Source organism: Schistosoma haematobium, chromosome 4 (assembly GCF_000699445.3).
Source record: "Schistosoma haematobium chromosome 4, whole genome shotgun sequence".
NCBI classification, from domain to species: domain Eukaryota; kingdom Metazoa; phylum Platyhelminthes; class Trematoda; order Strigeidida; family Schistosomatidae; genus Schistosoma; species Schistosoma haematobium.
Window position 1 is genome coordinate 26,042,660 of NC_067199.1, and position 25,325 is coordinate 26,067,984.

Sequence of the window (25,325 nt, forward strand, 5' to 3'; positions counted from 1 at the left end):
GAAATACATTGACTTGAGTAGAAGCAGCAAAAACCCGGAAAAAAAATGCTGACTCAAAATAAATTTCACACCAACATATAGAGCATTACACTAACTGCGGCATTTTAGCACACTAAAACATTAAATTACATAGTTATACAAAAGAAATAGCTGAAAAAAGCACAGAACGAAGAAAGCCGACCGCCATTGCTTACAAAGATGGCGGATATAATAATTCCCGTCTCATTCTGATTGGTTGCTAAGCTGAATGCCACATTTACGAAGTTGAGTTGCGTTTAATAGCACCCCACTGAGCCCTAGCCAAATCATCCGGCAGTTGGATGATTGAATATCGGACAAATTATCGATCTTCGTCAAGGTCAAGGACAACCAAAGAGCATCAGCTAATCGTACTCCATGGACTGACCCATGTAGTGGTGGTCTTACTTTCGCTTGTATCTACTCTAACTAATATATTTCTGTAATTACGTCCTCTCTGTTGTACAGTCATCAAAGCATCTATAGTACCTTGATACGTCAATGGGGTAGTCCACGTAAGGTGCTGACCACGAGGTGTGACTTCGACGTTAGCTGGTTCGTCACACTATTCCCGTCTAACTCAAGTAGGCCTCCAATCATTTTACATAGATCATCTACGTTGTTGATCTACGCCCTACAACAGTTGGGACAAATAGCTTTAGTTGTACAAACCAGTAGTTTTTTTACATCAAGCAAAGAATGAAATGTAGCGACAGAGTTCTTCGATTACTGTCGCACGAGAATTTATATATTAGCTTGATCAGATATCTCATCTGATATCAGGTAGTTCACTCACGGCCGAAGCAGACAGTTTCCCGCCCTATAGAAACGAATATCGTACAAGACGAGAGAATTCGTCTGTAGACTAATCATTGATAGAAGGTATCTATCGAAACCCTCACTCGAAGCTGAAAGCCCCATCCAGTTGATATGCGGCACATTGAAATCTTCAATGATGAGACAACATCCAAACACACTACAGTAACAGATTTGACTTAGGATAAAGTTGTCAGCATGATGGTGGTCGCCAACTTTTGTCTAGACTAAGTTGTACAACAAGCTACCTCACATGTAGCACTGTCATGCGCCTCTGTTGTAATCCACTGTACATGAAAAAGATCTCCAGCATATAATATCATGCCTCCTCCCTTGCGATTTATAATTCTACCACTTCGAATACAGATGTAGCCTGTAATGATGGGGGAACAGTCAGTACTTAACTCATCCACCACCAAAATTGTATGCTTTATTCAGTATGACGTCTCCTTCTCCATAGTTTTCGAGTATTAACTTCAATATCGTTCTTAGTTGGGTGCTGTGGTTACTTCACCGAGCATTCTAATACTTTACCGACAATATTTCGGATTGTATGCCATACCTATATGAGGCCTTACTTTGTTTTATTCTGAATGCTAGCATACTTGTGGATGCTTAGTCCATAGGACTAAGTCAGCGAAAGGTTTTTCCAAATAATAATTATTAGCTTCATTCAATATTATATTTTTGGTACAATATAGAATACTCGGCACAAAGTATTTCAACGGGTTTCCGTTTCTTATTTCTTGATGGGCATTGACGATAAGTGTCAAACGATTGCCAGTTAGATGTTAGCATTTTAGAAACAGACACCTGAAAAATATCTATTCTTCTCAATCCATATTGCCAGTAATCACGATGTCCCCGATTGTACATTTTTGCAACCTGTACAGAGAAGGTCATGAACCTTTCACAAACGCACCTGAATATGTTATGCAATTTGTTGACACAGTGATCTGTTAAAACAAACAAGTAAACAGGTGACTTTTTGAAACATCTAGATGGCAAGAACGGGTGGTCCAGATATTTCAGCAGGCCGCCTACCTTAGGATGAGTGATTAAAGGACATAGACGTCTTTCCTTTATCCTGCTGTGCAACGTGATGCGACCTACAATTAGCGTTTCCCACCTACGAATCTTTTCCATTACTTTTGTGTTATGTAAATACCTATGTTGCAGTTTCATTTATTTATGTTCAAACAACAATAATATTTAAAAGCGCATATACTGTTTTTCAAACAACATTTATACGATGAAGAAATGTGTACTTATGTGTATATTTCAGGTTACTACTAACTGAAATCAAGGAGCTTCAGAAATTCCTTAATTTTAATTGTTGAAAGTTGCAAACATTTGGATAGAAAATAAGCTCTATTTTAAAGGATGAATTAGCAAGAAATTCGAGCATAAGCAGGTTAAAGGTTTGCAAAAATGTGGAATTTTAGACAGCGCCATCACTGGTAACTAGAAGTTTATTCGGACATGAGACAAATGTTCACTGACTCAATAGAGGGAGGGGTAACGTGTCCGAGTACGACAGAGATGTGTGACGTCATTTCATGTCGTTTTAGGCTTTTCTTTGTGTAGATAGGCCTCAGTGCCGGGAATTAAGGTGATCTCCAAAATCCGGTCGGCAGAAGCAACCAGTTCTTTTACTGCGCCGTTTTTAAATGAGACGAGCACTGCCTGCACCTGCTAGGGAATCTTAGACAAGGGGAGTTGTCCGAACAGGCTCTCGTCAAAGACTCGTTGAAACATTTATGATGGTAAGCCATGTTGTAGGTCGATCTTGTTGAGCAGCTGGACTAAACGCTATCAGTCGGTTCGGTCTCCACTCTAAAGAATAGCCCCTTCTAAAGTTTCGTAAGGTTTCGAGACATCAGTAGTAAACACACTAGGTATTACGTTGTTGGAAGTGATAGATCTCCAGAACTCACTTGGAAAAAGACCTAAGGTTGCAATTTTATTTAAAAAATTTGAATTTCTTTGTTTTCGCGCAGAAAGCGCCCCTTCCACTTTCATGTTGTATTTCCCACTTGGGAGAATTTTAGATGCCATTGTTCCGTTGTGTCTTTTAGTATGCCGTTCCGTAACTCTCCCCGAGGACGGTTTTGTGCTGTATATATACGTTTTGACTTTTGTCTGTTGTTATCGTTCGTTTTCTGGCTTTTGCGGAATATGCTTCCCTATTCCATGCTTGGACTTCTTCCTCTAGTTAGCGGGGCTGGTGCGCATCGAATAGCTGGCTTATTGGTCTTTGATCACCGAGTCTCTATTCCGTTCGCAGATTAAGTGAACTCGTAACCGCTTCAAACCTAGCAGACGTACCTGTTGAAATCTCTCGGAAGTGCTTTCATTTATGCAAGAAATTGTGCACCTGAGTCTGACACGCCGTGCTCGTAGAATTCAGCTTTTGCATAGCAGAACCAAACTTTGATATTTTTCAGCCATGATGGATGTAAAATATACCAATAAACGAAGATAAAAGTGCCCGAAAATATAAAAATAAATATCATGATATGTAAGAATGGAAATTTTAAAAAATGACATAAAGTTTTTAAAAAGAAACAGGCTCATATTTACCGAATTGGTGTGCAAGATCACGTCGGGCTCGTCACTAGATGTGACAGAGGTATTCGGATCTTGACAACGCCTTAACCAGCAACACCTTTATAAACGATGTATGTCAACCCAGTCAAATTAAAGGTCAGAGGTAAAGGAACTCGAAGATATGTTTGATGAGCCATATATATCGTGAAGTGATTGGTTTAGGCTGGTTAGCGTTTGTAGAAGATATGTAGCACGGTGTATCCACTCGTGATTTGATGTTGATGCATGACCAGGCGCCTTCAGCTAGATGAGTCCAGTAAAACTAATGCGGTCGGCATCAAATGTCGGAGACTTACACACCAATTGATTTTGGAGATTCATTTACATCTACAGATCACTCAGCTACTAGTGAGGTAGTGATAACTTCAAGACCTGGCTAGCCAGAAGTTTGAGCCCAACGAGTTTGTCGTCGGTAAACACTTCTGTCAGCTTGCTATGTTCAGCAGCTATTTGGCGTAGTATAGTAATGGAAAAACAAGTACAATCACAATTTCTATTACTCGTAATCGTCTTCGACTTTTCATGTTTTCTAACCGTCCTGGTCAGGAAAAAAGACTATGTAAGTGCATTTCCAATTACTTTCATACGTGCATAAGGACTCAAAACGGGTGAAAAAAGGGAAATAAATTTATATACATGCGTTTCGTAAACATGAATTAGCGTAGAAACGACTTTCCCAGAATTTCTTTCGTTTTTCATGAAAAAATAGGCATATAAGCATCTTAACAACAAATATTTTGTTTTTGGTTTATTCCGGGATAGAAATATATATGAGCACGTCAAAAAAGTTTTTTTGACACAATGATACCAAAAACCTAGACGAAACAAAATTTTATGTAGTGCTTTACGTTTAGTAACTGTTTAGACGTTATAGAAGCCTTACTCTTCTTTCAGAATGCGTTGTTTTGAGTTAGTTGTCAAATAACATCGAAGTGTCCTCGTGATTGTTGATTATCGGGTGTGTCATATTCGTAAGAACCGTGTCTTTTGATTGTACGGAAAGAAATTTGACATGACTGGGATTTCCTTATTAATACGCTGCTTTGATGCGGTGGATGCTGATGCTACCGGTAGTTCCGTTCTAGTCGATGATACATTACTTAGGCTCAAGCTGAAGTACTTTGAAGGGTCCTCCACATGTCGTTTCGAGAGGTCGTCGAAGTGAGTCACGACGTACAAGACGTGTGTGCTATATGGTATGGCAGTTAGAACGAAAACATCAGTTTACTGTGGTCGAGCGGAAACAGGTTTGGCTGAAGACATTGCGTTTGTAAGCCTGCCCGTGTAGGAGCTTAGATCCATATTCATTGAAGAGGATAATGGATCCATGAATTCTCCTGGACGTCAGGGCGTCGTTCCGTAGATGAGTTGATCTGTGGTGTCAGTGTCAGCTTCCACTGCATCACAGATACTGAGTAAAACAAGTGGAAGAGGGTTGGTCCGTCGTGAAACGGTCGCAACTGAGGGTGAAGCATTAAGCTTTTGGTAAAAGAGTTCCAGCAACCCGTTTGCTTGTGGCGGTGGACGATCGTTCGGAATCACGTGATTCCTAATAGTGTGGTCAGACAACGGAAAAGTTCAGATTCGAACTGGCGTCCACGATCTGTAGTGATGGTTGAAGGGCAACCGGAGTTTGCTACCCATCGTTCGACGAAGGCGCGAGCCACTGTTTCAGTAGTGATGTCCTTGACGGGCACTACTTCTGGCCATCGAGTGAAACGGTCTACGAATTTAAGAGATATGAGTATCCATTGGAATCTGGTAAAGGTCCTACCAAATTCACATGAACATGGTCGAAACGACCATAGGGAGTTGAAAATGAGCCTAAGGGACATTTGTTGTGTCTAATCATCTTAGATTTCTGACGGCTTACACAGGAGCATATCAACTCTCTCACGTCTTTATTCATACCAGGACAACAAGACCGTTCTGCTATGAGCTTGATGGTTACACGAACACCTGGATGATAAAGTTTGTGCAACGTATTGGAGACGTTGCGTCCATAATGTTTCCGCACGATTAGACGATCCCTACCTACAGATGTGTCGCATAATTAGGTTTCCTTACCTGAATCGTATGATTATTGTGCAGTTTAAGGGTTGTTGAAAAGAACTCATGCTGAAGATCAGTGTCTTCTTTTTGAAGCTCGGCGAATTTCAGAAGGTCGATTCCCTGGAAACTGTTCAAGGAAGTTATGCGAGACAAGGCGTCTGCAACTACATTGTTTGCTCCAGAATGTGTTGTATGCCTGAAGTAAACTGAAAAATATATTCCAGTTGTCGAGACTAACGTGGTGAGTACTTGTCTGAAGAGGAGATTAAAAAGAAAGTAAGAGTTTTATGGTCAGTAAAAGGGTGAACTCATGGCCTTCAGCAGTGTTGAAAATGCCGTACAGCAAAATACATAGCTAGGAGTTCCCTACCGAATGTGCTATACCTCAATTCGGTGTCTAGCAAACGTCTCGAGAAAAGTGTCAATGGTTACCTGGTGTGGTTAACCCATTGTTGTAAGACTCCTCCGATTGCTGAGTCGGATGCGTCTACTCCGATACTAATGGGTGATTCAGTGTCCTGATGGGCAAGCATTGTTGCTTGAGCGATAAATTCCTTAACTGCGGAGAATGCTTTTCTCGCGATATTGTCCAGATTGATGGATTTCGCATTTCCACGAAGTTGGTCGGTTAGCGGTTTTATAAGTGACGCGCATTTTGGCATGAAACGTCTACAGAAACTCACTACTCCGCTAAACGTCCTCACTTGTTTGATTATGGTTGGTTCTGAGTAATACAGGATGTCCGCCGTTTTGCTTCTCAGAGGTCGAATGCCTTGAGCACCAATAGAGCATCCGAGGAAATCTAGGTAGTCAGTTCCGATTTGACATTTATGAATGTTTACAACAATGCCGTTCGAAGACAAAGTCCAGATGCTGGAGATAGATTCTCTGTCCGGACTCGCAGTCAAGCAGTTATAAACATACGCATGTAAGAAGTTGAGGCCTCGAAAAACGTCATCGATGAACCCTTGGAAAATTTGAACAGGTAGTTGTCAAATCGTGAATGTGAGGTAACGGGTAACGATCGAGAATGGCTTTCGCATCCAATCGCCAATAGTCACCAGTTGAACGCCAGTCGTTGCTGTCCATTTTGGGACCACATGCAAGAGAAGATGTCAATGGGCTGTTTAACGACCGAATGGTTCCTAAATCTATCATATGATCGAATTCGTCTTTAGCCAACCCTGGCACTTTGAGGGCCGGTCGGCGAGCCTTCGGGAATACAGGTGGTCCTGAAGTCGTAATATCATGTGTAACGTTGCTGGTTACACACGACAATTTCAGTTGCGTTTTGTATATCTCAGAGTACTTATCGAGTGTTTATTGGCAGTATGGATCGTTTGTGTACCTTACCGTGACTGCAGATAATCTACAACCGGTAAAAGAAGTTATACAAACAGATAAATTAGTGTTTCCGTATACTAACCTCCGTTTGCGCGTATCGACGAGTAGATTATGGTGTTGTAGGAGGTCTATACCAACGATTGGCATAGAAACATCTGCAACAACGAAGATCCAGTGAATAGGTTTGCGTAAACCCAAGTTAAGATAGACCTATCTTATATCAAATGTGGTGATAAGTTTTTCGTCAGCCACCTGTAAATTTAAAACCGATTAGTGAAGTCGGTCTTTGGAATCTACTGGAAGAACACCAACGACTGCGCCAGTGACGTATAACAGACGGTTGTTTGGCAGCTACGGTTGCCGTTAATGCGTGTTAGCTGGGAAGTTTCCCGAATCGTATTTCGTGTCGATAGATTTTAAGCCCGGTAAATTGCAGGGTTTTCTGCAATTTCGAGATTTTCCGTACTGGTTATGGCACTGGCACCAGTCGGGGTTATCAGTCTCTCGTGGTCTAGAGACAGATCGCTTACATGAAGTGCTTCTTCGAACGGTATGTGACCGTTTACGGTCATTATGAAATTGAAGGTAACGGGTCAGCGTATGACGTAGTTCCGTAATGTCATTCTGCGTCGTTTGGGACTTTTCTTTGAATGAAAAAACCTCAACGTCAGAAGATATGGTGATCTCTAAAATCTGGTCCGCAGATTCAGCCAGCTCGTTGCTTGTTCTGAAACAAGAGCAGCACAGCTTGTACCGTTTGAGGAAATGTAGATAAGAAAAGTTGTCTGAATAGGCCATCATCGAAAGTTCTTTGACCAATCACTTCTCCCATTCTTAACAACATGTCTTTCGCTTACACATGATGCAGATCGATATTATTAAGGAGTTGATCTAACCTTTGTCGATCGGTTAGGTCTCCGCGTTTTATAATAGATCGTTTTAGAGTTTTGTGAGGTTCCGAAACATCACTAGTAAACATACTAGGTGTTATGTACCTGTTAAATTTACGTGGCAGTGCCTTAATACTGCTAGCAATTGTGCACGTGTATTAATCACGCCGGGCTCGTAGACTCCGGCCTCTGCGTATCAGAACCAGGCCTCGAGGTTGTCTGGCCAAAAGGGCATTAATCGAAATGAAGGTTGAGTCATAGTTTTGAATTTAATTACCTTAGGTGTCCGTTCTATCATGGCGAATATGAAGTACAAGAATGAACATCAAGACAAAATATCCCAAAGTACGAAAATATATCACAATATATGAAAATAAAAATAAAGCAATGATATATGGCATTCCAAAAATGAATAGACTCACAGTTTGCGGTTTGGTATACCAGATCACGTGAGGCTCATTAATGGAGATGCCACAGGTATTTCTAATTTGACAACATTTCAACCAGTAACACCTTCTATGGTTGAATCGTGCCCGCCCAGTGAAATCAAAAGTTAGAAGCGAGGAGGTTTGAAGACATATTTGATGGGCCATCAATATACTGAGAATCGATTGATTTAGACTGGCTAGCGATTGCAGAAGTTGAGCACGGTGTTCCCATTTGTGATTTGGTGCCTGACCAAGCGCCTTTAGCTAGGCGAGTCAAGTAAAACTAATGCGGTCAGCACCAAATGTCGGAGACTTTTAGAGCTAGTGATTTCGAGGATGCATTTACTTCTAGTGTCATATTAAAACAATCGTGTAATAGGGCGTAGGATAGGTATTTTAGATGTAACACATCTGAATTCTTGCGCTGATAATTTCTAGTTTCGGCCACCAGATAGTCTTAGTTTGATGCTTGTATTGTTTCTAATCGTTTTCAAACGATTTTGTTTTTTCGTGTAAGTGCGGTCTATGTGTTTACTGATTCGCCCACTCACTTTCTCAGTCATTCTTCTCTTTAAGATTTGTTCATATACTTCTCATTACGCTGCCGTAGCACATAAGGTACCTTCAAGTTAGACGAAAATCAATCAAAGGTTGAACATTACATGGTTGACCTTCAACTTTCACTATACCGTTCATTGCTCGGGTAAGTAACATGTAGAGGAGTTAAATTTAGTAGGTGATATTTGTGTGGCCAAGGATTTCGTTGAGTCGTTTGCCAAACCTGTTAGTAGTCGTACTAGTAATTTGTGTGATGAAACAATTATAACTCGACTTGAAAACTTTCGGGGAACGTAGGTTCCCTCCCGAGCTCCGAAATTTTGGGGAAATCCCCAAAGTGAAATAGCCTTCCCCCAAGTTTGGGGAAATTTAGAGGTTTTTGTGCCATTTCACCACAATTTACTATAGCGGCTCCCCCAAAATGTGCCAAATTTTCCCCAAAATTGGCAGCTTGGGTTGTTTGCGACATAAATACCTTTTTACGTGAGACCAGTCGCAGACGTGACTGACAGTATTGCTCCGCAATAAACAATTATGTAAACGATTCTTAGAGGACAGCATATGAAACATCAATTACGGTTTATTCACGTTGTCGAAGTAGTCTTGTAAACGCTATATTTGTGCATCTCTATAGTTACAATAATTGTTATGAATAATATTGTGTGTTAAGTTGAAATAAAGACATAAATATCTTGTGAATAATTTTTCTCTACATATTGTTTATTTTTGGAGGTAAATTTTCGTCTATTTCTTGCGGTTGTTCCAACTTTCGTCCAGTGTTCAGAAAAAAACTAGAACGCTACTCTCAAATGCAATCACTAGGAAAGTAATTTAAGTGATGTTCTGATTATATGACGATGGAGAAGTCCCTAGTGTAATGACAATCATAAAACCTGAGTATCACGCTTTGTTGACGGAATGCACCCAAAATCAGCCTATAGGAACATATGAAATTCATCTGTGCTACGAAAGGCTATGTGACAATGTGTATGAAACTAATAGCTTACAGTGGCGTCAGTGGGTGTTTGTAAAGCCAGCTGGGTAGTAAAACTAAACAATAAATAATATTTCCAATATAGACCAATGAAAAAGCTTATGAAGATATACATATATGCTTTAATAAATTTCAACTATTACGGCACAATTTTTTGGATCGCAATTCGCGCTTATATACTTTATCTCTTACGTCGTACAAAAAATCCTGGCTCACACTATCCACCACTTTTTATGTTTCTTTTCAGGATGGGTAGCACTTTTAAACCGTGAAGAGAGAATACCTAACCAGATATGTTCACTACTATCTTGACTTGTTGTGAATCGCTCTGTAGAATTTGTAACTACTTATAGCCGTTTTGCTTTAAGCTCTACGTAGTTTATAAGCTATTAGCAGTTCTGACTTCAACACGTAAGCTAAAGTTGCCTTCATAGACTTACGAAAACTACTACCAATGATCTTCAACAACTTTGTCACCTGAATCTGTAAAAACAGTGGTTGCAACTTACGAACTGATTACGAAACTTTTGTTCCTACAATGCAGCTTTTAAAGTGCTAAGTTCGTGTTTTTAATGAAAATCGCAAAAATGGGATTTATATTGCAAGTATTTCTGTCTTTCATAATGTTAGATGAACTTCGAATGTACGAATTCATCTTATTGATCTTACTCGACAGATCACTAATTGCTTTAAAAAATGGTGGACATATAGTAGTACGAGCGTGAGACCTACCGGCATAAAAGTGAATGAATAAAATCTATTCGGTAACAACTCTGAGAAATTTAGTTGGAAGTGGTGGCTGTTTTGGGAGAACTGTTTTATAAGCATCTATTTAGTGTATACTGAACTATTGGTGCGAAGTTACCAGTCAACATGTTGACAACCGTAAACTAAACTGGTATGCATACAGCATCCATCTCAGCAGCTTCTAGCTTTTCCGAGGTGTGTAAACAGTCGTATTTTTGTTTTGCTGCTCTGTCGACTCTTCTTTATTGCACATAATTACGTCCTAGGTTTTTCCGGTAGACTTGACAGCGTACCTTTTGGCTATGTTACTTGTTTATTTAAAAAAACACTAGTAGAAGGAGGCACCAAGTATATATGCACCACTTCGTCATCCGAATTGTATGAGGGTTAAAATACTTCCCGGGCGCCCAAGCCGAAGCAAGTAGTTTTTGTAGGCAGTCACTCCCCGAGCCTTCGACCTAGAGGTCTAATCCACAAGGCAGTGGAGCAACGTTGGGAGATGCAGTCCCGTGGTAGCCGGTGACCGAAAAATAAGTTCATGCGTCATTTTTTACCCTAGGGTCCTGGAGCCCATGTTCACCATTGGTTTGCCATCATGGTTTTCCAACTCCCTCAGGTGGATCCTCCATATCTACCAATCCGGTTAAAGTGCCGGATGTTCGGTTTTCGTCTTCTCAATTTCGTAAAAACCACCCCTGTCGCGAGAAGGCAGTGAGTATGACTTCCCTGGCAGTGGCTGTATACGCGTGGTCATGTGAAAGCATTTTAAAAAGGAGAGTGGACTCTTCTCGCCGTCGACCGTACCAAGGCATTTGGGGGCCATAGTAATCCACGTACACTCGTGGCTACCTACTGAACATTTAAAAATACCTATGCTTCCAGAAGCGAATGATTCAGTGATCAGAAGTGTTAGTGTAAGGTCGAAACATATTTCTGCCTCCCTCTTTTGTTTGGTAGACAAAATCAGGCTTGCCATTTGATATAATTATTTTATTTGGTCCAGTAGTAAAAAACATCGAGTCTCTGCATTCTGTAACTCCAGAATTTACTCTATCACCACATCCCATCTGGTGTGACTAAGACTTGTAAATTATGATTTCCCCAAAATTGACGAAATTTTCCCTAAAGTTGGGAGTTTAAATATGATTATGGTGAACAGAAATCCGAAAAAAAGAGTTACCAGTAACTTTGTGGTTTATTAAGAAAATGATTAAGAAGTAATAAGATCCCATTATTAACGAGATGAAAAATTACACCTTTACCATGTAGGTCAAACTTGACTCTATGGAAGCACACTGCCTTGGAAAAGTTGATGTATGTATAATAATCAGTTTATTAGATTCTTAATACAGCATGAGCAATTACACAAACTCGGAGTTACTATTTTGCGTCGTCATTGCGGGCCTTTAAGGTTGCTAAGTAGATTCTAAAATTGAATAAAAGCTCTTGTAGTGACGTATTTCAATATGTTTATATTTAATGCATGACAATATAAAGTGAGACCTACAGCAATATTTGCTGAAATAGTTCCGTGTATCTATAGAATGGAAATGGAAATTTATTTCCGAAAGATGTTACGTACATGGTCCTCCCATCTATGATAACGCTTATTTAGCTTATCTCAAATGTCATGGAAAATACTTAGTGTTATGATGTCAAACTTTTTCAGAATCTTTTTTATAACACTGGGTGATAAAAATGCTAAAGAATTACGGAATAAATAAACGTACCTACAAATTTATCCCTCAAATCTTGTTAAAGACGTTTCAAATGCCCCTAATTACTCTTCAGTTGACAGAAGGAACTATAAACTCGATAATCCGATGATGAACTTTTGGGAACAAACATCACGTCCGTCCGATTTTCAGCTTGAAATAATTTGCAGGACATTAACGATTGAATCGGACACGGCGAAAACTAGTTTTCGTAAAACTGCATGTCCTTTTGCAAATGTATGACACCGACGTAAATTCCAAGTATAACTTACTCGTCCTCTATGTCACTACTGACAGGCACTGAGACAGAAGATGAAGGTAACAATCCAACCTTTGTTGATTTTACTTATATACGTTCATAGGTATGATAAGCTTGCTTTGTGATAAGGGAGTCAAACTCATTGACTAGGAAGCCAAAAGTAGATTCCAGAAACAACTGAGGTCACTCTGGTAGTTCTGAGAACTAGGCTGACTCAGATATTGCTTGTAAAGATATACAAACATCTGTGGAAACAGCAGTGACATCTATTACTGATTTGAACCAAATGGTCACAAAAAACCAGCGGATTTTCGCTAAGTCTATTGCACTGATAAATTCTCGTAAACTCATCCCATCAGGCTCGATGAGAGCGAAAACAAGTCAGATATGAGTTAAACAAAAATCTAAAGAATGATTGTGAGCAGTAATGAGTAACGAAGCAAAATAGATGGAAAAGGCAGCAGCTGTAGGTAATACAAGGCAGCTCTTCAGACTAATAAAAGAAACTGGAATTTAGAAGTCACGTGTGAGGGGATCTCGAAAATACGACACTTATCTGTTTTCAGTCCAGACGTTTAGAACGATGAGCGAAACACTTTGGAGAACAGTTTAGCTGGCCTTCAGCTACTCTATAAATACCCACAATTATCAGACAGCCTGAATGGAACATTGAAGTAGGTCCCCCAACTCTAGCTGAAATCCAAATGGCTATAGCTAATCTGAAACAAGGAAGAGCAGCTGGTCCAGATGGATTGGCTCCAGAGGTCTTTAAGTATAGTGGTCCAAATTTAGCGATTAGGTTGACTAATATTTTAGCTAAAATCTAGGAACTGAATGTAATCCCATCTGACTGGTCACAATCATTGATTGTCCCAGTATATAAGAAATGGTTAAAATCATCCTGTGATAACCATAGAGGGATTAGTTTGACTAAAATAGCATCTAAAATACTAGCCTTAATAATTATCGGGCTCCTAACAGACTCGTAAAGTGCAAACAGAAAAAAATCGGGCTGGCTTCAGATCTAGTCGTGGCTGCATCGACCACATATTTACCATTCGTCAGGTTCTAAAACACAGGCATGCTTATCGGCGTCCGACTTTACTTGAAATCAGCATTTGACTCTGTAGACCAACAGGTTCTGTGGCAGTGTCTGTCATTGAAAGGCGTACCTCAGAAGTACATAAACCTTGTAAAGGCTCTTTACTCGAACACTACCAGTAGAGTCTGAGCTTATGGCGAACTATCATCTAATTTTGCAACCTCAAGTGGTGTCCGTCAAGGCTGTCCACTTTCTCCATTCTCGTTTAACTTCATCATAGACCTACTGATGGAAATAACGTTCTCGTCGACTGAATTATCGGGCATTGATCTCCTTCCAGCAGGGCCACTGATCGACTTAGAGTACGCAGATGACATAGTCCTGTTTGGTGAAGACGTTGATAAAATGCAGAGTCTTTTGGTAGCACTGAGCAACAATGTCAGGATGTTTGGGATGCGTTTCTCCCCCCTCCCTCTTAATGCAAGTTGTTGTTTTAGGACCGGCCTGCGTCAACACCTGAACTAAGGATAGGGAGTGAAGTAGTCGGACGCATCGACAAATTCACTTATAATGAAAGACTGATCAGTGCTAATGGGTTGGTGTCTGACGAAATCTCCGCATGGATTCATTAAGATCGTTTAGCTTTTACCAACTTACGTCAACTAAAGTGAAGGAAAGATATCTGTCCATCGATAAAAGGGCGAGTATGCTACTCAGCAGTTTGTTCTGTTCTACTTTACGGCTGCGAATCGTAGCCATTAAGAGTAAGAGATACTCGTAAGTTACTAGTGTTTGATCACAGATGTCTTAGAAATATTGCTTGCATCTACTGGGATCACCGGGTAAGTTATGGTGAGGTTAGACATAGGGTATTAGGGGATGGTGGGAAATCAGTTAATGAGGTTGTAAATCTTTATCGACTGAGATGGTTGAGCCACGTGTTACGTATGCCTGAACACCGATTACCACGACATGTAATGCTGACTAGTGTTGGAGACGTTTGGAAGAAAGTTAGGGTTGGACAAACCAAAACGTAGCACCAGTCCTTGAAGTCACTGACTTCTAGTCTGAGCCATGTTGGTAGATGCAGACTACTTGGTTGGGGTCCTCGTGACAATCGTAACAAATGGTTTGAGACTCTGAGTAACATGGCTCAGAATCGATCACAATGGCGTCAGTGTATACACTCTTTGTCCTCCCTTAAACCGTAAGACTAAAATCGCTCTATATCTTTTATTGCATCAACTAGTTCTTTCTTCCTATACTATATCCTTATACACAATCTTTCTTTTATACATTACTGCCATTGAAGTGACTATTTCTATGAGTTTGCTGTTCATCTTGTGCTAATGAGGTATGGTAACTTAGACCGATACATATATGTGCCTGGTCCTACGTTGTAGTTGACTGACGGACTCATAAGAGAGATTGGAGTGTCCAGAAGCCTGTACGAGGGTAGAGTGCCAGGGCTACCTGCATTTGAAATACCTAACACCAGTATACCTTGAACTCACAGAGATAGACTGTAAGCGTTGATAGTTTAATATGCATGCCCCACTTGATTTGCTATTGAATTAGTGATAACATAGTTGTAGGACCAGTTAAATAGTGACACGTTGGATTTTACTAGCTAGTAACAACCTTGTGACATTTGATATGACTTGTTGGAGTTCAATCGAAAAGAAAAATTTGTGAACGTGGGTATGTAAGTTGAGAAACCAGTCAGAGCAGATAGCAGTCTAAAGCTGTTTGAAATCCTCGTAATACATGTTGTAGTCTTTAGTTGATGACCATTTGTTTTAATTTCATTGTGTGCAAATCTGTTTTTTCGCTGCCGAACTTGTTTTCTGCATTATTTTCCTTAATTTATTTGTAAGACTGAGTAGTAATGTTTTATTGCCGGTAAATGCTTCTAAACGGAAGACTAGTAGCTTCTTCGTACTGAACTGGGTGGTGCAGTCTTTTTCATACTGTCTAGTGATCGATATAAATTTTTATCCATCAGCTTTCTGGTTATTTTTGATCGTATATATATATATATATAATTTCTATTTAGGCATAATTAATTTAATTAAATGAATCCGGCGGAGCTTGAATTTCTTTCAGAAGAGGAAGGATTGACCATAGTACCTAAGTTTAAACTTGATGCTATTAAGCTGCTCAATACTACTGTAAGTTTTAAAGTTTATGTAAACTTCAAATATTAGATTTTTAAGATATTTTCTTGTTAATCATTGACTTCACCGTTGAGAACTTACGGTTTGTCGTTTTGCTAGTTGTGTCTTATAAAATATAAATAAAAACTTCATTAATTATCGTATGTAATGTTATTTAAAAAAAAATTAATGGTTAACAGTCAGCTTATATTCCGATGATCCATTTTAGTGTTTTACTTAAAGTTCATATCTTACTCTAAATATTAAGTTCTAATATTATCCCATACTTTCCATTCTCTGATTTTCCATATTTCTGAACTATTTATTCCCAGTGTTTTGCCCTCCACTACCACTGATATTAATTCGAATCTTTTAATTTCCATTTTGTTAATTCCCTATCATTGTGCTGATATAATGTATAGAAAATTGGGTTAATGCACTTTTGTGCCAGATTCTTTTTATAGATGACTTTTATTATTACTTTTGCCTTTTTCGACTTCATTGAAGTTAGCTCCTCACATTTCACATGTATATATGAATTAGCGAGCTTACTGTGACCCATATTTTGTGAATATTCTTAAAATCATGGAAAAACAGTAAGAACTGTAAAGTGCAATGTAGTAATTTGTCCGTTGCTTGTTCTTAATACACTTCGAAAGTCTATGCTATGTATTCATTAAGTATGACTTCTAATCAAGTTACAACCATTTACAGTAAATCGAGAATCATTAAAGAAAAAAGATATCTATATGAGTGGTGTATTTTTATTAAATATATTCTTTACAGTCAAAGGCCAGGGTTTGTTGTTCGACATTGCGTGATTTATTGAGACATAATGCTCTCAGGGTGTTAATCATACTTTCTATCGGTTCGTGTATTGGCAGTATTAATCTCGTTCTGATAACCGTCTAGTGAACAAGAGCATAGAGCAGGGACAACCAGACGTATTTGAATACGAAATTACCTAATCTCTTAGTAAAGTCTGAGAACCATGCTGTAAATAATTATTTTCAGTATGTCCATCAATTTTCTTAAACTTTATTGTTCCTTCATTTCCATGCCAATCATTCTCCGTCCTCATTTTCTTCTCTTCGATTTCCTCAACCTTCTGCTGCCAGGCATTCCACTTTCGATTGATGATACATACTACTTATATCTGTCGGCATCGGTAGCACATACCACAACCGTACGGAATCTGCTCGATCATATAATTAGTGGTGTATTCTTAACTTTATTTCTGACCTAACTTACAGTTAACATATTAAGTAATATCAACTATTATAAAACAATTTAATTTTTAAATCAACAGATTGGTCCTTTTTTCCCAAATGTGCCAACTGTTGTCCCTCTTTGGGTTGCTCTTTTTCTGAGAGGGCAGCAAAAGTGTCGTATTATGCCACCAGCGTGGTTAACGTTAGAGAAGTTAAATGAGTGTAAAGAAGCTGAAGAGAACGACTCTGGTTGTACTTCTCCTCCTCATTCTCAATATATTGAAATTAGTACACTTCTTCTTCAACACGCGGCTGAAGATATACCGAAGTTAGTGAAAAAACTTTGTTTTACTATATATATATATATATATATATATATATATATATATATATATATATATATATATATACCCTAGTTTATCGTAGTAAAACTAAATATGCTGGATATATATTACACGTCTACTTCATTAATGTGTTTTGCACATTATTTTGCCTGTATTCTTGTTTTTAAAAGTGGCTATTGTGAAATTTAAGCACATTTGCTTTAAAAAGAATAGTGATCAGCTTTTCATGTTAGATCTCATCTCATTTTGTGTTCCCTATATCATGCCTGAAACACTCCCTGGTTTTTATAAACATACTTTTATAATTTTTACTATTATTTTAGTCCTGAAAGTATTCGCAACATTGTTCGTGATGTATGGGATATTCGTGTTGGGAAATTGTTATCGTCTGTTAATGGTTTCCTCTCTAGTGGATCGTCGACAGCACGAGTTAGTCAATTGACTAATATGGAATTAACCACTTTACATAATCTTCTGACTAATTCAATGGACCAGTTATCTTTACTACGTCAGGCAACTTCACAAGCTGTAGAATTCGGTGGTAGCGCAGTTAATCGAACATCATTTTTGAATTCATCATCTGTCGGAAACTAAGATAATATGGATTTATCTACTTGTGTTCCTATCATCTATTCATCCTACTAATCAGATAAATATTATATTTATAACATTTCCTTGTATGTATCTATGACGTAATCGTGTATGAAATTAGTGCTCATCTAGAATTATCTCTTTATGGCTTTTCTTTGATTACATGTAAAAGTGCATAGTTGAGACTATTTTGCAGTACATTAAATATAGATATTTCTAGGAAAATTCACTTGTTGAAACTAAATTTTCTCAACGGTGCACTAGTTTATTTGTAGATCGTAATCAGGGTAATATTACCGAAATTCTTTCATGTCAATAAGTTTTGATTAATAAGTATAGTGTGAATATCAATCTAATTGATTTAATATTTCACTGTATCGTACAAATTTTTAGATGTTTTGGTGTAATCAACAATAATACTGAAACTTTCTTTTGCCTACTTTCTTTGTTTCTGAAAGCCTTCAGAATTATTTTTATCGATAATTCATAATATTGTGTATTTAGTTATTTTACTCAGTATTAATAGCATATTTCAAAATGGTCATTGTTTTCTAAATTCATCTAAATCCTTTTGTCTAACAGATATCTTTTCGTAGTAAGCACGCTTTCGTAAACTTTTCAAACAAATTTGGAAACTTCATTCAATTTCGCTCATTGGTGCAACAGAATAAATGATTATGATGCTTTTTTTAATGCTTAGTATTTTTTTCATAAATAATACAGATATATTATCTGTAATGATGTAGTTCAATGGTTTAGAAACTTTATTTTCCATGGTTTTTACACTGATTGAAACCTTAACCTGGATTTATCACTTCAGTAGTTTGGCTTTATCGTCAACAGTATTTTAAGTACATCAACTTGGTAGCAATTGAGTAATTACATATTTCATAGTGTATTTTCGTTACTTCTATCATCCCACTACCATCATTATTAATATTAATATTCCTTTGATTCTCATCTTAATAATTTTCTCTTTTACTGTGCTAATATGGAGCTCAGTCATAGTTTGAAGCTACTCAAACACTGCGTAGTTACCAGAAATTACTAATGAAAAGCAATGAAATTACGGTGGAATAGTGGTTTTAACATAGTTTGTTACTTCTTACATGCTAAACTATTAATTACGATAAAGAAAAAGTTAAGTTTAGATATTAGGAGTTGGGTTGGTGTTGGAAGTAAGTTATAACGCTATGGAATTTTCGCCACCAACTAACGTCGGTTGTAATGCAAAGAGCTTAGGGTTAGGTTGTAGTTACTCTCAATTTATGTATTAGGATTATGAATTAGGGTTAGGGTTTTCATCATGAACTGTCACCAACAATACAGTGATTTTTTGTCACTTCTGTTTACAAACTTAAAAAGACTTTGAGTCGAGATTTAAATTCGGGAGTTAGGAAGGACACTGCTATCTAGCTACACGGACACCATTGGCTGTACTGAATCATATCATGCACTATAAAGTACTGTTTTTTGATTAACCGGTTAATTAGCACAAAATCTGCTGTAGAGCAGGTATTTTTTGTAATTCAGCCTAAACATAATCTCATGTTAACTTTATGGTTGCGCATTAGATACTTTTTAAAATCAATCCCAAGAAGTGCATTGCCAGTTTTCACTAAGTCAAAACATAAAAGCTATCTAGCAATATGCTCTTAATTTCACTCAGAAATACACGAGAATCTGATTAGTTTACTTTTACTTGATGGAGAATACAGAAACTTGTCAATTTAAACACTACAGCAGTTACTAAAACCTAGCACAATTTTATGAAGCCAGTAATTTGTTTGATATTAACTCATAAATTGTGCAAATTATAACGGGTACAAATTTCTCCCTTGGGTTTATTTTTTGTAGCGTCATCCCCCATAACTTTTTACCTTAGCTTACTTTCTATATGATATTTAGCAAATGTTTGTAGCTACATTATTGGTATCATTCTTTACTTATAATGAGATTGTAAGAGGTGACAGTTAAGATACTGAAAAGTATTCAGCGAAAGTACATCAACGGTTTGTCTTTTTTGCTAATATAATTCGTACATGAATAACAATAATTTGTTGTGATAATATGATATTTCACTACTTCGATCAAGTAACTCCGTAAATTGTTCAGTAATCTTCACTCTTTCGTTTCTCGATATTACTATTTCATTTCAACCAATTTTTTCCTGAATTGAAGTTAAGATGCGACGTACTTTGTCTTAGCGTCTCCAGCAGAATTTTCAAAACAATCAATCTAAATTTAATCTGTTGTAATGCTGAATTTCATCCATCTTGAGCTCTGATTGTACAGAGAAATGTGGTTTATCGAATTAAAAATTTAAGGATATTTGTTGACCGCCATATAAATTTTGATGGTGTCAATTAAAACGTTTAGTGTTCCCTGACTAAAACAATGTTAAATAAACGTCCAAAAACTGTTTTGCAACAGTATACAGCACATCCTTGTGTCAGAGTTCTTTCGACAAAACTACGTCTATCAATACTATTTGTTTCATAAAAAGAGAATTGGTATGATAACTTCAGACTGTCTGATGATAAAACTGAACATCCATAAGCTGAAGTGTTACTGTGCTATTTGTTCTCTATTACGCGCTGACTACGAATTACAATACGGTACGTTCAGGCATGGTCAGGACGTTGGGCCATGGGTTTTCGCGCACATGTCACATATTGTCGAGGTTTTCGGATGTCGTTATCTATCAGCTAATAACACCATTTGTTTCCGTCTCACGTCAATTTTCATAATGTTTGTGCTTGTTACATAGCTTTTATTCCAGTTTATTAGTTGTTTGACGTATTTGTTGCTCACAACCTTGGTGAGTGTTTAGTCAGCCTAATGTGGTTATTTGTAACAATGCAAACTCGGACAAGTGAAATTCGCCATTTGTCAAGTCAAAAATAGACCGCGACAATGAGCTCTAAGACCTTTTACATTTGATGGTGACGAACATGGATGTTGGTAGTTGCTTATAAAATATAGATTGAAGCAATCAATGTTATGTGACTTGTTAATATACAGCCATAAACAGTTCTATCCACTATAAGTATAACCGTTTTCGACTAAACTGATATATTATTATGTAACGTATCTGAGAAAAATTATATGAGTAACAGTTGACGTTGTTAGCCTTTTCCGCCTGCTTTATGAACATATACAGGAACTGTGTATAACACTACTGTAAATGCCGCACTAATTAGTCACATATTCTTCATAAGTAAAGCGATGCACGTTTGTTTTGAGAATACTAACTTATCCATCTTGCAGTTAATCCTAATTTATGATGTGTCTCTTATAGGGTTTACGAATGAATTTCTGTAAACAGGATCCACAATCACTGATCAAATTATAAATAAAGTTTTAATGCACATTGACGATTGATATCCAAATAGTGCCTACCAGTTATGTCATTATTGCATTTAAACAGTGAATTGCTAATAGTATTATGAACGTTGTAATTGGGTTTCTCTCAGATTTCATATTAATAATAGAATTTTTGAATCCATTTGTTTTGTACATGCAGTTTCTTTGTTGATACCAAATGACTAGGTGGAATTCTAGAAGGGTTAGAAATGTGAAGAACACTACAACAAGTAAGACACTTATAGGTAAATTCTGCTATTTCATTTACTTATCGAATTTGATACTGATAACGAAGTTTAGTCGTTTGTTTTTCAGAATTGCATGAAGCTGAGAAAGTCCTTATACGTTTTCTGATACGCAACTCACGGTTTCCGACAGCGGCTCAAACCTTCCTATTAATCATGTCCATGCCAGTGAACAACTTAGCGAGTTTCTGAATATGAAAGATTATGTGTAGAAAAAATTTACAAGTTGACGACAACTATTTATATTGACTACTGCCACATTCCTTCATTTAATGAATTATTTAATTATAAATATAACAACTATACTCAGCCTTTTGTATTGTAAATCCTGTTAGTATTTATAATTGTAGTCTAGTTCGGTACTAATACTACTTTGATAATAGACCTATTCTGAAAACGGTAAATTTGTCATATGGTTGCCTAACCTTGCAGTTTGTAAAACTGTGTAGGTTCAATCTCGTTTTGAATATATCAACAGAAGGTGCTGATATTACGTGTTCCGGTAGAGAATTCCAGTAATTTACCACTCTGCGAGAAACGAAACTCAAGACGTAAACGATTTGATTTCAGTTTTTGAACTTTCTTCGAATGTCCTCTCGAATGACCAGTCTTAGACGGAAGTAAAAGATAAGACATGTTAATACCAAGGTCATCGTTCAGTATACGATAAGCCAATATTAGATCACTTCATATTCTACGTTAAGATAACGGAAATAAGTTAAGGTGTTTCAGTCTGTCTTCATAAGATAGGCCAGATAGACCTTTTACCATCTCAGTACCTCGTCGTTGGACTCTTTCCAGCATATCTGCTTCATACTTGAAACAAGGACTCGCTGCTTGAATCCCATATTCTAAATGTGATCGTACGTAAATCGGAAAAGTCTGACGTTTTTCCCGTAATATTCGTTCATTTTGGCGCACCTAATTCGGCCTGCTTTGAATTGCACTATATCGGATATTTTCGGCACATTTATTGGAATACTTTTTATCATGATACCGGAGTCGTGTTGTAGTCAAATGTTGGACAATTGAATGCCCTTGATGACCATGTATTCATGTACAATTTGTTAGCTTTGAATACAGAGAGAAGTCAAAGTTTCAAAAAATGATCAGAAAAATCAAGACTTTATACTTGGACTAAAGGAAAAGCCCGTGAAATGCGATTCTGGAGGCCAATTGAAAATTCAACTTCGTGATCGCTTGATTTATTTTTGATAAATATTCTAAATTTAGAAAGAGAACTAATTCAGAAATCCAAAAGCTCAGTCCAAGAAATTGAAACACTATGTGTTAACTATGGGGCAGGGAATGAACTTGATTCCCAGTCTGTGAAGATTTCTAGTAATGTGCTTAGTCGTCGTGATGAACCACATTCTCAGGATCGCTCAAGATCGCGTTTCTTTATTAATGATTCCCATTTTCTTGGAGATATAAAAAATGATCCAACAAAGAATTCCAAAGCAGGTTGTATAGATGAGCACATATTTGGTGAATGTTTATCCCGTGGTAAATTTCACTTGCGCAACTCATGTCCTTCGTCAAGCCAGATACTTAGCCCAAATGTTGCTGCTACCTTGACGTAGTGGTCGGACTTACCTATCATGATGAACCGATCGGGCTATACTGGCTAGAATAATCTGTGACACGTATATTCACTGATCTTTTAACAACAAAATGAAGACCACATTTTTACCTATTTGTTACAATTCAAATGTAATCGCATTTATGTTCTATATCTATTGTTTCTCCATATCAATTTTAAAGGGACTGATATAATTGTTTGGTTAAGTAGGTGTTTAGGTGGATGTCCAGAAGTGTTAAGGATACTGTAAGCCATCAGAAGGTCACTTCTAAGACGCCTCTACTCTAACGGGTAAAGGTTTAGTGATTGGAGGCGCTCTTCATAAGGCCTGAATTTGAGATTACAATTTGAATTTTACAATAGTTTTATAACATCCTTTTAGGCCTTCTTACATTGCGTTGGAGTTTTGTCCCGGATTTTTATTAAATAATTGCCGTTGGTACCACAATGTGCAAAGGAACTTTGTTAAGCGTATGAGCTCGTTCGTGATTGTTATCCCATAGAGCAGCTTACAAGTAACATTTATTTCATAACACCTGTGATCATTTTGTTATTTAATATATCATTTATATTGTAACTGTAATTTTGTTACCTGTTGATCTACTCACAAACAGAGACTTGTGGTGTAATCCTTTTTGGTGTATCATTGGTAACTTTGCGTATTGTTATATCCTTAATAAGCTCTTTTATTAGGATCCTCCACAAGTCGTTCCTCAGGGTCCTACCATGTCAAGTAGGTCGGTCGAAGAACGGTGAGAATAAAAGCAGCAAGCCCAAGGTCCGTAGGCAAAATCTTACTACTGACTATAAAGAGTTCCGACTGCAGTAATGTGTTTCACTCAGACAACTAGCATAGTTGCGATGCTGCTTTCCATGAAGGAAGGATGGGGTTAAAATAGATCGGCCTTGGAGATACGCAGTTTGCCTTATCCCATAGATTTCTTTCAGCAGACAGCACTCTTCATCCAACCATATTCTGGGCAATACTTTACAGTTGCAGTTCATCCTGTCGTGTCTCTTTCAAAATAGCGACACAATGCGTTATTTTGTCTTCTTCTTTTCGGTTTTCGTTCAGTATTCTAAGTTAGTGTTTGTCTAATGATGCAGTCTGATGATTTCCGTAATATATTTCTTGTTTGCTTCCATTGACGTTTCCTAATTTCCCCTTCACGCGGAACCCGGTTTGTTCTCTCTCACAGTAGGTTGTTGATGGTGGTATTCGGCCAATGGACAAAGAGTTTCTCGTGTAGATAATTTTTTATGTATACTTGTACTTTTTAAATAAGTCTGTTGTAGTTCTCCAAGTTTCAGCTCCGTACAGTAGAACAGTATTGGCATTTATATTGATATCGATTAACAGTCGCTTTTACTTGCATCTATTCTTCAACTTTGGTGCTACCCAGGTACGTGAAACTTTCCGTCTCTCCCAGAGCTTCTCCATCAAGTGTGATTGGGTTGGTGTCCTCCGTGCTGTCTTTGAGGACCTCGGTTTTCCGCTGGTGTATATGTTGAGGCTCACTGATGCAGAGGCTGTTACTGCATGAGTTTTCTTTATCTGCATTTGTCCGTGCGCATGGTATAGTAGAGCTAGGTCGCCTGTGAAGTGAAAATCTTCTAATTAGTTCTGTGCCGTTCGTTGTATTCCGTATTTTCCCTCAGATGTTGAGGTCTCCATAGTCCAGTCAACCACCAGCAGAAAGAGGAAGGAGGAGAGTAGACAGATATGTCTGCCTCCGGTCCTTACTTGAAATGCATCTGTCAGCTGTTGTCCACGCACCTTTTTGCAGTGTAGCCGGGCGTATGAATTCCTTGTGATACTGACGATCTCCGGTACACCAAAAAGTCGAGGAAGTTTCTATAAGTTTCTTCTATCCGCTCTATCAAACGCTTTCTCATAACCAAGGAAGGTGATGTATAGTGACGAATATCATTCAACTGACTCCTCAATAATGATCCATGCTTTAGCGATTTGATCTGTTCGCGACCGATCCTTTAGGAATCCGGTCCGTTGATCTCGGAATTGGGCGTCTACTGAATCCTTTATCCGGTTCAGCGACACAGTTAAAAAATTCCCTTGATACCAGTAATAGTGTGATGCCACTGCAGTTTTCACATTTCCTCATATCTTTCTTTGATGTCTTGATGAGATATCCTTCTTTCCAGTCTGTCGGTACCTGTTCCTCCTCCCAAATCTTCCTGAATAGAAGATGGAGTATGTTTGCAGTTGCTTCTATGTCTGACCTCACTGATTCAGCTGGCATAATATCAGGTCCCAATCTCATCCTACTCTTGATTTGTTTGATGGCCATCTTGATTTTTTTGAGAGTGAGCTATAGGAAGGTCTCTAAATGCTGCCT

At 37.9% G+C, this 25,325-nt stretch overlaps 1 protein-coding gene across 4 annotated transcripts; it reads left to right on the forward strand.

The window, feature by feature from the left end:
- The first annotated feature begins 8,681 nt into the window (after window positions 1-8,681).
- Window positions 8,682-21,690, forward strand: GINS2_1 (DNA replication complex GINS protein PSF2). 4 transcript variants are annotated; one of them, XM_012938319.3, is made up of 5 exons: window positions 8,682-8,861; window positions 15,530-15,644; window positions 16,939-17,168; window positions 17,508-17,861; window positions 21,457-21,690. In XM_012938319.3, the coding sequence occupies exons 2-4, from the start codon at window positions 15,549-15,551 to the stop codon at window positions 17,776-17,778; spliced, it is 597 nt and encodes a 198-aa protein (XP_012793773.1). In that variant the 5' UTR covers window positions 8,682-8,861; window positions 15,530-15,548; the 3' UTR covers window positions 17,779-17,861; window positions 21,457-21,690. The 4 variants fall into 4 exon arrangements, with proteins under 4 accessions (XP_012793773.1, XP_051066630.1, XP_051066632.1 ...); XM_051216073.1 differs by having other exon boundaries at window positions 8,682-15,644; window positions 17,508-17,613; XM_051216075.1 differs by lacking the exon at window positions 17,508-17,861 and having other exon boundaries at window positions 8,841-8,861.
- The last annotated feature ends 3,635 nt before the right edge of the window (window positions 21,691-25,325 follow it).

Excerpts from the sequence above, each read along its gene's own strand:
- GINS2_1 (XM_012938319.3), top strand. The coding sequence starts at position 15,549 with ATGAATCCGGCGGAGCTTGAATTTCTTTCAGAAGAGGAAGGATTGACC. Across the intron at positions 15,645-16,938 it reads TTAAGCTGCTCAATACTACT|ATTGGTCCTTTTTTCCCAAA; the intron begins GTAAGTTTTAAA and ends TTAAATCAACAG. Across the intron at positions 17,169-17,507 it reads GCGGCTGAAGATATACCGAA|TCCTGAAAGTATTCGCAACA; the intron begins GTTAGTGAAAAA and ends CTATTATTTTAG.